Source organism: Lissotriton helveticus, chromosome 1_1, assembly GCF_964261635.1.
Source record: "Lissotriton helveticus chromosome 1_1, aLisHel1.1, whole genome shotgun sequence".
NCBI classification, from domain to species: Eukaryota; Metazoa; Chordata; class Amphibia; order Caudata; family Salamandridae; genus Lissotriton; species Lissotriton helveticus.
Genome location: NC_136057.1, coordinates 139,912,663 through 139,926,040, shown reverse-complemented (window position 1 = coordinate 139,926,040; position 13,378 = coordinate 139,912,663). Strand labels below are relative to the sequence as shown.

Genomic DNA, 13,378 nt, shown 5'->3' with positions numbered 1-13,378 from the left:
ACCACAGACATTGGTCCGCACAGGGGTGTAAAGAAGCAAGCCCAATGATGAAGCATGTCATAATTTTATGAGTGAGGGTAGTTCTTTCTCACTGAGAACATACCAACTTTTGAAAATCACTTTCCTATTCCCTTGTGTGTCCTACTGTTTTATGGGAGTAGTAGGTAGGGTCAATGTAATTACACCCTCAATTATGCCACCCTCCTGTGGGAGGAGGCAAAAACCAAGCCCTGATTGGAGGGGTCTCCCCGTCTCCAAGACGGTGGGGACTAAAGGATGTGCTTCACCTCATCACACCCACCTTAGGGGTGGAGTTGGCAGAGGTGAGCACAACTTTTCTACTAAGATTTCCGGGCGGTTTTCCCACCCAAAGTGAGGGTGTAAACTGGGGGCTGGCATCTGCTGCTAGCAGCAGAGGCTGGGGGTTGCATTACAAAGGCGCAGGCCTTTGAAGCTTCCCTATCGAGCACAGTGCCGGTCCTAGGGAAGGAGGAGTGACACCTCCGCCCAGGGTATTCATGGTTGCTGGTCTCAGAGAGCACAGGCTGCCGACCCGTAGGACCAGAAACTGGTCTGGTGGTGGCAGGCTGCCGAAAGCCACTCTGTGACCAAACAAGGGCTGTTTGGTTTTCAGGGGGAACCTCGGAGGTGCCTTTGAGTACGTGACTCAATAAATCCCACACTGGCATCAGTGTGGGTTTATTGAGATGAGTAGTTTTGTACCAAACACTCCTGTGTTCAGTGAAGCCCTCATGGTGCTGTGGAACTAGAGTTGTCGAGTTTCTAGCTCATGTACTCTCTATGGCTTCACTGGCACTTACAATATTTAGGAATAGGCTCTAATATTGAGGGGGCACATCTGCTCATGCAGATATGCTCACAACTGTGATATAGTGCACCCTGCCTTAAGTCTGGTAAGGCCTGCTAAAGGGGTGCCATACCAATATCTCAGGCAGTGCTAGTTGGCATGGCACACAAGCTGTGTGCCATGTTGACTTTGTCATTTTGTCTGCACCAAGCCATGCATGCTGCAGAGCAGAGGGCCTAGCTGAGGAGTCCCTATGGGACCCCTCTTCAGTCCCAAAGCCCTTCAAGCACAGGTACCATTAACTAGGGACTTACAGGGGGGCCTGAAGGGCCAATTGTGGAATAGTTTTGAGAGAATAAGCACTGGCACAGGGTTGGCAGGGACCCTGTTAACTACAATCTAAACCACATCAAATACCAGGCAAAAGGTGGGGGCTAACCATGTCAGAGGAGGCACTTTTTCTCACCGGGTATTGATGCAGGAGGCTACTGGGGGTCCTGGCGCCTCCAAACTTGGCCCGGAGACTGATCTGACCTCCTGGAGCACAGTGACCTCTTCCTGGGGGGGCTGTTGCATCGGTGGACCTGGTGGTCAGCAGACTGGTGTATTGGACGTTTTGATAAGTGCCTGCAGGCTGCAAGGAAGGGGCTCCTCTGCTTCATGGGAGATGCTGGCTTGTTGGCGAAGTGCTGGAAGCCCTCCGAGGCTTTTGGGGGATGCACAGTTGCAGGCCGAGATGGTTCTTTGCTATTGTCGGGACAGAAGCAGGAAGGCAGGGTTTGGCGCTAAGTCCACATTTCTTATATTCTTCGGCTCTTCTTTGTCCTTCTTCTTTAGACAGGCGATTCAGAGTTCCTGGTGTCGTGGGGCCACCTAAATACTGAATTTAGGGGGGTTAAGGCAAGTGAAGGGGAGCAACCAATGGGCTACTTACACTTGAGATCACCACACTGCCTATATGGTCACTTCCTATGGAGAGTGGGCATAACCCGATCTCAGAGTTCTTAATTCCAACAAAAACAAGATGGCGGAATCGTATTTTGTTGGAGCACCTCAGGCAGGCCCACCTTAGGGGTCTGACTAGCCTGGTGGTGAAACAAACCTACTTGCATATCTAATTTCCCACCTGTCCTGGTGCCAAATGGGCCTCAGACATTCATCAGAGGGGGAAGGTGGGCGGGTTGGTAAGGAATCTGCAGAAAGAGTACCATCAGAAAGACAGTTACCACAGGTACGTGACTTTTCTCTTCTAAGGAATACTTCTACTTTCAGATTCCTCATATGTACAATAGATTCCAAAGCTAGTAGTCTTCAATAGAGAGTGGTTTAAGAATTGTTAAATGAGGAAACCCTGAAATACAGATCTGGCAAAGTGGCCGACTCTACGCACTTCAGAATCAGGGCAGTAAAGTTTAAAGAAAGAGTGTAAAGATACACAACATAGCTGCATTTCAGATCTCTGGGAAGTGATCAATTTAGTCCTGGTGGAATGGGCCCTGATCCCATTCCAGAGGTTCCTTCTAGGTAAAACTGCAGTATGTCTTGATGCAGAGGATTACCCAACTGGTCAGAGTCTGCTTCTGCACTGCTTTCCCTTTCTTGGCTCTACAGTGCCTGACAAAGAGCTAGTCAAACAATTATATGTCCTTGGTGCAGTGTAAGTAGCAGTTGACCATCTGCCTAGGGTTCAACCTATGCAACCGCCCGTCTTCCGTTTTGGGATAGGGCAAGGGATATAAGGTCGGGAGGGTAACAGGCTGGCTACATTGAAAGGGAGTCACCACTTTCAGCAAGAAAGCATCCCTGGTTCATAACACCAATTTGTCAGGGGGAAAAGATGTTAAAGATTAATGGAAACTCAATGCCTGCAACTCACTGACCCGCCTGGCCCGCAGTCATTGTCACTAAAGAATGATGCTTTTTTTATGATGTTCCTCATCATAATTGACCTACATGGCAAATTACAACAAGCCTTTGAGGGTGGTCATAATTAGTTTCTTCTCTTCCTAATTGTTCTGTAGTGCATGGCAGCATATAAATTAAATGACACAGAGTTGTGTGAATTACCCAAACGTCAAAGATCAAAGGTGAACTGTAGAAGGGGCTGTGACGGTCATCTTCTGCTTACCAGACCCTCAAGGTATAAAACCCTTGCATTATGGCAGAGTAGCTGACAAAAAGGAAATGACAACACCGGCGAGGTGAGGCCGTATGTAGCTTTTGTCATGTTTGGTCCAGTCTCTGCGTTTCTCTCCTAAATTCATGAAGGTACCACCCTGGTGATGGTAGACAACTAAGAGAAGGAAAAGAAATCTGATCAACTGTGCCACCTAGGAAGGGCTCAGGTGAGGAGTCTGCAGGAGCACGCACCTAAAATAAAAGGTGTATCCGCTTCGCTGTTTAAGTATAGGAGCATTAGGGAAAAAGGACTAAAACATTTTAAGTTTGGATATCATTCATTTCCTTGCAGGGGATAGGCTATACATAAGGGCACAAAGGAGTAAAGTGCCTTCTGCTAGCCGAAGCAGCTAGATTGATGAGACAGTAAAAATGGAATGGGTGGTGCTTACCGATGCTGAGAGACTCCTTCTGATATTCTTTGGTGAGGTGACATCGATGCGTCATGCAGTACACGTAGCGCTCTAGAACGTACCAGCACATCTCATAGTAATACGGATAGCGGAACTTATTCGGCACCTGCAGAGAAGAAAGAATAAAATTCCCTTAAATCATTCACAATTCTGACAGAAGATAAGAGTCTTCATGAGGGCAGCATGTTATGACTGATGTTAGTTTGTAAATTTGGGGTGCTGATATTTAAAGAGTACAGGAGGAGTCGCGTGAGCCCAGGTCACTGGTTCATCTATGTGCACAGATTTCGATACGTGGGGTTTACTGTGGGTAGGTTTCAATATTGGGGCATGAATGGTGCTGCAGTTCAATATGAGGTGAACTGGAAGACTCACATGAGGAGGTCACTAATTGAATAGCGTAAATGCAGGACCGTACTCAAGGGCATTGGTTGAGCTCAGTGTTCAGGCTTCAGTTCTCTGGGTCACTCATCTGGGTGTGCAGGACCGTACTCAAGGGCATTGGTTGAGCTCAGTGTTCAGGCTTCAGTTCTCTGGGTCACTCATCTGGGTGTGCAGGTTTTAATACTGGGCTGATTCAACTAGACCTGTACATTTTGGGTGGCAAGGGGTGCCATTTTTCACAACAGATTATTTGGAAGAGTTGTGTGGGGAATGCTAGAACTGAAATAGCAGAGGGCTGCACACGAATAATGTGGTTAATTTGAGGTCTCGGTGCTGCTTTAGCCGAGGATGGTGTGGGTCAGGAGTGAGGTGTACTGCAAGAGATGCAGATGTTGTGGTAGTATGTATGTCAAAGGCCATGCCTGCAGCACAGCGCTGATTTTTCCAAAATAAAATAATAAGAAGCCCAAAAGCATATGTGCGCCAACTCTGACCCAGCCTTTACTGAGTTTGCAGGCCTTCATATCCTCATTCCCTAACTACACATTTAGAGAGGTTGATGGTGACCCAAACAGAAGGGTAAGAGTGGAAGGTGGACCTAGGAGTACGAGTACAAATGTGACAATAGTGAATGAGGAACATTTGCTTGCCTGTACTGCTGAGCCTCAATCAAGGGCATTGTTAGAATGAAAATGTCCTCGGCATGGCTTGATAAAGCTATGCTAGTATGACCATGTGCATTTTTGTAAACAGTACTGTTTTACCACATTGGTGCGAGTTTGCCAATGTCTAGCTCTGAAAATGAAGCTTGCATGTTCACAATTGTCTGTCTCAACACCAGTTTCCTGTAAGACTAGCGCAATCAGCCATTTGAAGTACCTGTAAGTCCCCTGGGAGGGGAAACCTTTCCCTCCCTTTTCCTGTTTGCTTCAACACTTTTTCAGTGATGCGACCTATTTGGGATCTTTGGTGAAATTAGGATGACACCAAAATGTTTGTGGAAATGTTACTTTGCTGTTTTTCCCCAAGCTGGTTTTAAGGCCAGACTACTGAGTTTGGCTGCTGGCTGAGGCTTCCTACAGAAAATCTGAATTATATGCTTTCACACTTCCCTCCAGCTGAGTAAAGATGGAAAAGGCACAAGTGGCACAGATAATTAGGCGATTCACGGGAACAATAGCTCCTCTGACTCACAAGGTCTCCCTCTATGTGCCATTACGAGACCATGGACAGAGGTATAAGAGGCAAAGGATTAAAAGAGTGGTAAGTTCTCCATTATGCTTGGGTAGCAGAAGAAAAAACACTTAATACAGGCAGTCATAAACAAGTGTCAATCTTTTGTGATAGCAGCTCAATGTGCACAGGTGACTAGAGGATAACTTTGAAGGAGGGCCTTTCAGAGACACGCGGACATCTCACTTCTTGACCGAGATAATTGGGAGGACAGTGTTGCTCTTCGGCCAGGAGATGGAGAGACAAAAGTTAGAGTAAAGAGACTTGGGGTGCGATGCCCACAGCACCATTCTAGCTTAACCTCCCGGAGCCTGAATATTTAGGGGGTGACATCCCTTGCACACTGTTGAGAAATTTGGAGACAAATCATAAACAAGCATTTGCAATGCAATAGGTCTCGCATTAGGAAAGTTTGAGCTATTGGTCTTGTAAATGACACATTTTTTATTTATGTGTTTGTTTTGAAAATAGCGAAATTAATAGCTTTGTCATGTTCAATGCCAATACTTTTATCTTTTGTAATTGTGACACCTATAGGCATTTGTAATGCAACATGTTTTGTATTTACGTGACTTAGATGTATTGATATTACAAATAACAATGGCTTTTAATTTTTTTAAATAATTAATACTTAAATAAAAGTTATTGTAACTTATAATGGCAATATCTTAAACTTTTGTAAATAACTTTTGTGAAGAATATGTTCAGTGTATTTTATTGTGATGAAAATCCAAGAACAGAAGTGAAATATTACCAACTTTTTGTGACATTTGTAATAAAGCTTGAAACATTGAGAGAACATATCTGAACCAGTTGTTGTTGAATGGTTGCACAGATTGATACTGTGGTGGCGCTGAGTGATGGTGTGGCGTTTAGTGATGTTATGGTGCCCCTGAGTGATGCTGTGGTGCCCCTGAGTGATGCTGTGGTGCCCCTGAGTGATGCTGTGGTGCCCCTGAGTGATGCTGTGGTGGTGCCATAGATTGAGTGAGGGCGATAGATAGGGTCAGGGCGATAGATAGGGTCAGGGCGATAGATAGGGTCAGGGCGATAGATAGGGTCAGGGCGATAGATAGGGTCAGGGCGATAGATAGGGTCAGGGCGATAGATAGATGTGTGCGGTTGTGTGTGTGCGGTTGTATGTGTGCGGTTGTATGTGTGTGGTTGTATGTGTGTGGTTGTATGTGTGTGGTTGGGTGTGTGGTTGGGCGTGGTTGTGTGCGTGGTTGTGTGCGTGGTTGTGTGCGTGGTTGTGTGCGTGGTTGTGTGCGTGGTTGTGTGCGTGGTTGTGTGTGTGTGCGTGGTTGTATGTGTGTGAGGGTGTGAGTGAGGGTGTGTGATGGTGAGGTGTGAGGGTGGGTGAGGATGAGGCTGTGAGGGTGTGTGATGGTGAGGTGTGAGGGTGAGTGAGGATGAGGGTGTGAGGGGGTGTAAAGGTGAGTGTGTGTGGGGGTGTGATGGTGTGAGTGAGGGTGTGAGGATGTGAGGGTGTGTGATGGTGAGGAGGTGTGATGGTGAGGAGGTGTGATGGTGAGGAGGTGTGATGGTGAGGAGGTGTGATGGTGAGGAGGTGTGAGGGTGAGGAGGTGTGAGGGTGAGGAGGTGTGAGGGTGAGGAGGTGTGAGGGTGAGGAGGTGTGAGGGTGAGGAGGTGTGAGGGTGAGGAGGTGTGAGGGTGAGGAGGTGTGAGGGTGAGGAGGTGTGAGGGTGAGGAGGGGTGAGGGTGAGGAGGGGTGAGGAGGTGTGAGGGTGAGTGAGGTGTGAGGGTGAGTGAGGATGAGGGTTTGAGGGTGAGTGAGGATGAGGGGGTGAAGGTGAGTGAGGATGAGGGGGTGAAGGTGAGTGAGGGTGGGTGAGGGTGCGAGGGTGGGTGAGGGTGCGAGGGTGGGTGAGGATGTGAAGGTGTGATGGTGAGGAGGTGTGAGGGTGAGTGTGTGTGAGGGTGTGAAGGTGAGTGAGGGTGTGAGGGTGGGTGAGGGGTGTGAGGGTGGGTGAGGATGAGGGGTTGAGGGGTGTGAGGGTGGGTGAGGGTGTGAGTGAGGGCGTGAGGATGTGAGGGTGTGTGAAGGTGAGGAGGTGTGATGTGAGTGAGGGTGGGTGAATGAGGGTGTGAGGGTGACGAGGGTGAGTGATGGTGTGTGAGGCGGAGGGTGTGAGGGTGAGGGTGAGTGAGGGTGAGTGAGGGTGTGTGAGGGGTGAAGGTGAGAGGGTGTGAGGGTGAGTGAGGGTGGGAGGGTGAGTGCGGGTGTGTGAGGGTGAGTGCGGGTGTGTGAGGGTGAGTGCGGGTGTAGGAGGATGAGGGGGTGAGGGGTGAAGGTGAGGGGGTGTGAAGGTGAGTGGGGGTGTGAGGGTGATGGGGTGTGAGGGTGAGTGATGGGGGGGTGAGGCTGAGGGTGTGAGGGAGAGTGAGGGGGGTGAGGGTGAGTGAGGGTGTGTGAGGGTGTAAGGGTGAGTGAGGGGGTGAGGGTGTGAGGGTGAGGGATGGTGTATGAGGATGAGGGGGTGAGGGGGTGAGGGTGTGTGAGGGTGAGGGGGTGTGAAGGTGAGTGAGGGGTGAGGGTGAGTGCGGGTGTGAGGGTTGTGAGGGTGAGGGGTGTGTGAGGATGAGGGGGTGAGGGGTTGTGAAGGTGAGTGATGGTGTGTGAGGGTTGGTGAGGGTGCGAGGATGTGAGGGTATGCGATGGTGAGGAGGTGTGAGGGTGAGTGAGGATGAGGGGGTGAGGGTGTGAGGGTGGGGGGTGTCAAAGTGAGTGAGGGTGTGTGAGGGTGAATGAGGGTGTGTGAGGGTGGGTGAGGGGGTGAGGGGGTGTGATGGTGAGGAGGTGTGAGGGTGAATGAGGATGAGGGGATGAGGGGATGAGGGGATGAGGGGGTGAGGGGGTGTTAGGGTGTGAGTGAGGGTAAGGGTGTGTTGGTGAGGGTGTGTTGGTGGGTGAGGATGTGAGGGTGTGTGATGGTAAGGAGGTGTGAGGGTGAGTGAGGATGAGGGTGTGTGAGGGTATGAAGGTGGGTGAGGGTGTGAGTGAGGGTGGGTGAGGGGCGAAGGCGAGTGAGGGGGTGAGGGTGAGTGAGGGTGTGTGAGGATAAGGGTGAGGGGGGTGAGGGGGTGTGACGGTCTGAAGGTGTCTGAAGGTGTGTGAGGGTGTGCGAGGGTGTGTGAGTGAGGATGAGTGAGGATGAGTGAGGGTAGGGTGAGGCGGTGTGAGGGTGAGGAGGTGTGAGGGTGAGGAGGTGTGAGGGTGAGGAGGTGTGAGGGTGAGGAGGTGTGAGGGTGAGTGAGGGTGTGAGGCCTGCAGTTTTGGCCTGCAGGTGGCGATAGGCGACCACGTCCCGAAAGAAGGTTCACATCACAGGAGGGGGATAAAAGTTTGCGGCATTTAAAAACTATTGGCTTACATAATGTCATCGACTTTCACTTAAAATAGTCACTCTCAGTGAGAGACGGGTAGATTCCATGTGCGGCAAGAGGGCCTGTAAGCCGACATCACAGGGTGTGGATAGAGGGGAGGGTGTAAGTAGGGAGGGAGAGCGAGAGCAGGGAGATGAGAGAAGAATTGAAGAGAAAGGCAGAGGGGAAAAGAAATTGTATTGAGGCGGTTGATATAAAGCAGAGAAGAGAGAAACAAAGGGGCAATATGTAGGAAAAAAGGCTTCATTTGTGTAGCTTTCGTGAGTGTCTGCCACCAGGACAATTAAATTCACTCAGTGAAGGCGCTGTTTAACAGTGGGCTATACAAAACTAATCTATCAGGTTTTTTTTGCTTAAAGTCCAAAATCATTGTGTTGTTTGAAAGTTTTTTTGTTCAGGCAGTCCTGTATTTTTAGTCATCGCCACTTGTATGTTGGACCGGGGAAACCCATGCTTGAATGGGAACAAAGCTAAGTGCCTACTGTAACGCACAAAGGAATCTATTTCTTATATTCATTTTATTACAACGACATAACTGCCGCCTTCTACTCGCAGTGAAGTGCCTCTCAAAAAGTTTCATACGTTATCAAAATGTCACTCATATAGTGAGATGCGTGATGAGAGATAGCATATGCGGGTATGGGATAAGAGAATCAGTGCATAGGCTAGTAATAGTGTTTATAAAAAAAAAATTTAAAAAGACATTTACCGTAAACCTCTTGTGCTCGTCTGATGGCTCTGATCGTCCAGCGGCTGTTCCAGCGAAAGCAGGCCGGGCTGGGCGGAAGTCAGGCAGCCCTCCTTGAGACAGAGGCGGGGCCTGACCAGAAGCAGGAAGTCGACCGCGACCGGAGCTTCCCAGGAGGCAGGCTGCAATGGCTGGCGCAAGGCTCCGGAGCAGAGAGAGGAGAGCCCTGCGTGCAGCCGGCGTCCGCCCGGGAAGCCAAGGAGCGGAGTGCCAGTGTCCCTGTGCCCGTTGACGCCGGAGGGAGCAGCCCGGAGCGGGACGAGTAGAAGTCCGGGTGAGTGGGGCTCCGTGCTTGCGTGTCTGTGTGTATGCAGGGGGTGCAGGGCGGCAGTGTGTATGTGTGTGTGTGTGTGTGCGCCTGTGTGTGCGTGCGTGCATGCAGAGGGGTGGGGGCCACTCATTTAAATTTAAAAGTAAATATGACGCCAAAATAATAAATAAATAAACCAGCAGCTTGACCCATTTATTCACTGTGATGCTTCCGATAATTAAAAATGTGCCTTTACAAAGAAGTGTTTTAAAAAGAATACCAGCGTGCATGTTCATTACAAGACGGCTAGAAATAATTACTCATGATGTTCAAAGCAAGCCTGTTCATTTCAAGCTACCCTCAGCCAGCCTCGGAAAAAACGAAAGTAATACAAAAGCGAAACTGACACTGCCACTGCAGACAATGCTGCGCGCTCCCGAGGTGAAATCCGGCACTGAAAACGCTCGTAACACTTTGGTGTCCACTCTCCTAAAAACGGATCACATTAGTTGTCGAGCTGACAGCATTCATGCTTCGCATGAATGCTAACGTCAGCTCGACCTAAAAAGCGGTCTTTGAGAGACAGGACAGGCTCCGCATCGGAGTCTAGAAGTGCAGAAAGAAAGGAACTGACGTCAGCACACTTCCGGAGAGGAACAGCGTTAGTTCGGAGCAGCACAGCGCCACCTTCTGGCAATCATATCTATTGTGGAAAGGTTTACGGATCCAATGTTAGGGCTGTGGAATATTCAAAAGGTGTGGAATCTACAGCTATACGTTTCTATCAGAATGTAACTATTAAAAAGTTACCTTTACCCTGAATAGAAATGCTGGTGGCTAATATGCATTAGCTCTCCAGCAGCTACTCAGTTGGTGATTGGTCTGAATTTGGAACTCAGAACAGAGACAACTAGCCTGGGAACCGGAAGGTGCTTCCCTCCTCTACCAGGAAGACCAGTGGGGGTGAGCCCAGGAACCTAATTTACTTTAGAGGTCCTTCACTGGCACAAGTAAATATTAGGTGACATTTGGAAAGCAGCAGCTTTTCTCTTCCTAGTCAGGCTGCCACCAAAGCCAATTGGAGGAAAGCTAATCTCAGAACGGTTTTGAGTGACCACAGAGCAGGGGACTTCTCCTTACCGTAGCTACATCTCTGGCGGGACACACAGATTCTGCACAAGAGGAGAAGTGTTTCACCATCTTGGATTTTGAGAGTGAGGAGCTCTGTGGGATTTTTTTGTATTAAGGTAAACAGGAACTGGAAACTACCTTAACAACGTGAGCTGAGCCACACGTGCCGTTCCCCCGCAAACCACACCTGCCTTAACCACACATATGCATGGTTTAGGCAGTGCGCTGTCTAGATGGTGAATGGGTGGTTTGGAAGGATCGGGAGAGGATGTGGTCAGGTAAGTGAGGCTAGGGTAGGGTGAGTGGGAGGGTAGTTTTTCAGGGTGACAGTTTTTAGGGTTCGGGAGGTCGGGTGGTTTATAGGGCAGGTTTTAGGGCTTAGGGTGGGGGGCTGGGGTCCGGGTAGTTTACAGGGGTAGAGGTAGGGTCGGTGTCTTAGTGCTTTGAGCCTGGGGACAGGTTTTAGGGCTCAGGGCAGGGAGAAAAGGGCAGTTTTCAGTGCTGAGGGACAGATTTAGGCTTTTTGGGGGTAGTTTATAGGTGTAGGGGACAGTTTTTAGGGCTCAGGGCGAAGAGCTGGGGTAGTTTTCAGGGCGTGGGGCAGGGGAAAAGGGACAGGTTTCAGGGCTGGGGGCAGTGGTGTGATCTTTACAACACATGTCCCTTTACCAATCATGTCTACCACAAAATTGTGTGGTAAAGATGCTGTCGTGGTTGAGACCACCTGGTTCAGGCATGCATTGTTGAGAAATGCGTTGTACCATCATACAACCAGCAGGAACTACTCAAAGGAGTAAGTAGGACTGTCCCCGGGAACCTTTCCCACATTGGTTAGGGAGTGCCACAGGTTGATGAACCCTAGAGAGCTCAAACATCACAGTCTTCCTCTGAACTCTTTCTGGACCTGCAAAAGAACAGAAGAGTTTTGAACCTGATAATGTGACCCAACAGGAGCCCTGAAGGACTGGACTTTCTCCCTCATGAACCAAGGAAAGAAGTAGAGTCCAAGGGACAGTTGGTTGACCTCCTGTACGGCTAAAAGGGTGCACTAAGCTTCAAGAGGCCTTTTCCTAGAAGCCCCTAGCTGACCAGTCGCAACTGGATCTTAACCAGAATCTGTTGTTGGCCTCTGCCTAACAAACTGAGAGTCTCTCACTACCTTCCTCTGAGGTCTCGGGTATTAGAAGTGCACACCTGTGGTTCTTTGAGCACCAGAAGAAAGTTTGGAAATTTTGAACAAACTTTTTCTCGGATACAATTATCTAAACGATAGATTCATGGAGTTGGGCTTAAATTCAGTTCCAACCCAGTCATTGCTACAAGGAGCTCTGAAAAAAAATTAGTAAGTCCATTTGCATAGTAACTTCGAAAATGTCTGCAAGAAATCTCCTAAGCTCCAGTGGGACCACCCAAATTCAGATATCTAGTTTTGGGGTCCATGGAGGCAGCTCAAGAAGGATTCTTTCTCTCAAAAAAGTGACAAAGTCACTCTCTGCACTTGGACTTGGAAACTTTTTGGCTTCTAGACTCACTCAAACCAATGCACTTGTTGCAGCCGACCAGGGCCCCTTCGTGGTCGGCCTTCAATCACACAGTCTATGGAATCTGCAGACTGGGAGCTATCACGGGCACTTTGTGCTTTTTTGGCGCTATTTTCACAAATCTTTAAAAAGAAATTCCCATCTCTTCGGCTTCCTTTATTGGATTTTTTTCATTTTGGTCTTGATTTACTTATAAAATGGTTCTCTTTATTTTAAAATTGGTTGGAGAATTTTATTGCATGTAACTTGTTACTGAGTATGCAATGCTTGTATGCTTTGTATCACATTTCCAGGGATTGATCATAGGTTTATTTAATTTAGTTTGTGGACATCTAGCAGATGGTATTTTTTTTTATTTGAGGGATTTACTGGTCCATCCCAAATAATAATAATACACTTTCCTACAGCTGTAGTGAAAAAGGCTTGAATCATAGATTTCAATGGAGAACGGTCATCAACAATGGAATCTTATCTTCTTTATCGTCATGAAGGGTAACAGTCGTCGAAGGTCAATATAGCAATTTTGACCAAAATTTAAGGGGGCTAAGTTTTCACATATTCTTCTGCAAATGTTTGATTTCACCCTTCCTATTGTTTTAATGAGTAAACCAAAAGGTTTTTCCATCTCTAAAAATTCTAAATTTCCTTTTTTGCACTGCCTTTGTGGAAGTGCTTGCTGGAGCACTTTTCACTGATTCCGGCCCAGGAGGCGGAGCACCATTAGGTGGGAGTAATTATTTTTCTTTTCCAGCAGGCACAGTGCCAGCCACATCTCTCTCTATCACTCAGTCTTTGAAAGAAGAGGCTTTACAAATGTCACAACATGAAGCCTTGCATGTTCTATAAAAGCAACACACAGCTAATGCGGGTCATCAGTGTAGCAGGGTCTGAAGAGAGATCTCTTCTCCTTGACAGGCTTGATGGCAGTCACTGACAACGAAGGGTACAAAGACTTGATAAGTAGGTGCTTACAGGAGAAGGCTGGAACTACTCTCCGATTCAAGGGGCACAGTCACAGTGGTAGATGGAGAGCTGGTTCCACAAAATGCACCCAAGTGCTCTCAGACCTCACAGCATAGTCATTAAGGGCTACTTCGCCCGTGTGGTGAGACAATCTTGATTCCTCTAGTTAATGAGTGTTTGGTGCCTCATCACACAGGTGAGATGTACATTCCCCGATGGTGCAATGGAAATTCAGGTGATGATATCGCTAATTAGAACTTGACACAGGATCTAGCTTTATCAAGTGGGCATGTTCCTGGGGGTGATGGAGCATGTGAATGC

The 13,378-nt window shown here is 48.3% G+C and overlaps 1 protein-coding gene across 2 annotated transcripts in view; it reads right to left on the bottom strand.

Annotated features, from left to right (window-relative positions):
- The window catches only part of KDM2A (lysine demethylase 2A), a 789,087-nt gene that overhangs the window by 367,067 nt on the left and 408,642 nt on the right, over window positions 1–13,378 (bottom strand). For both annotated transcript variants that reach the window (XM_078657462.1, XM_078657547.1), the window contains one exon: window positions 3,379–3,505. In XM_078657462.1, coding sequence (XP_078513588.1) covers window positions 3,379–3,505 — 127 coding nt within the window. The remainder of the gene's footprint in view (window positions 1–3,378; window positions 3,506–13,378) is intronic.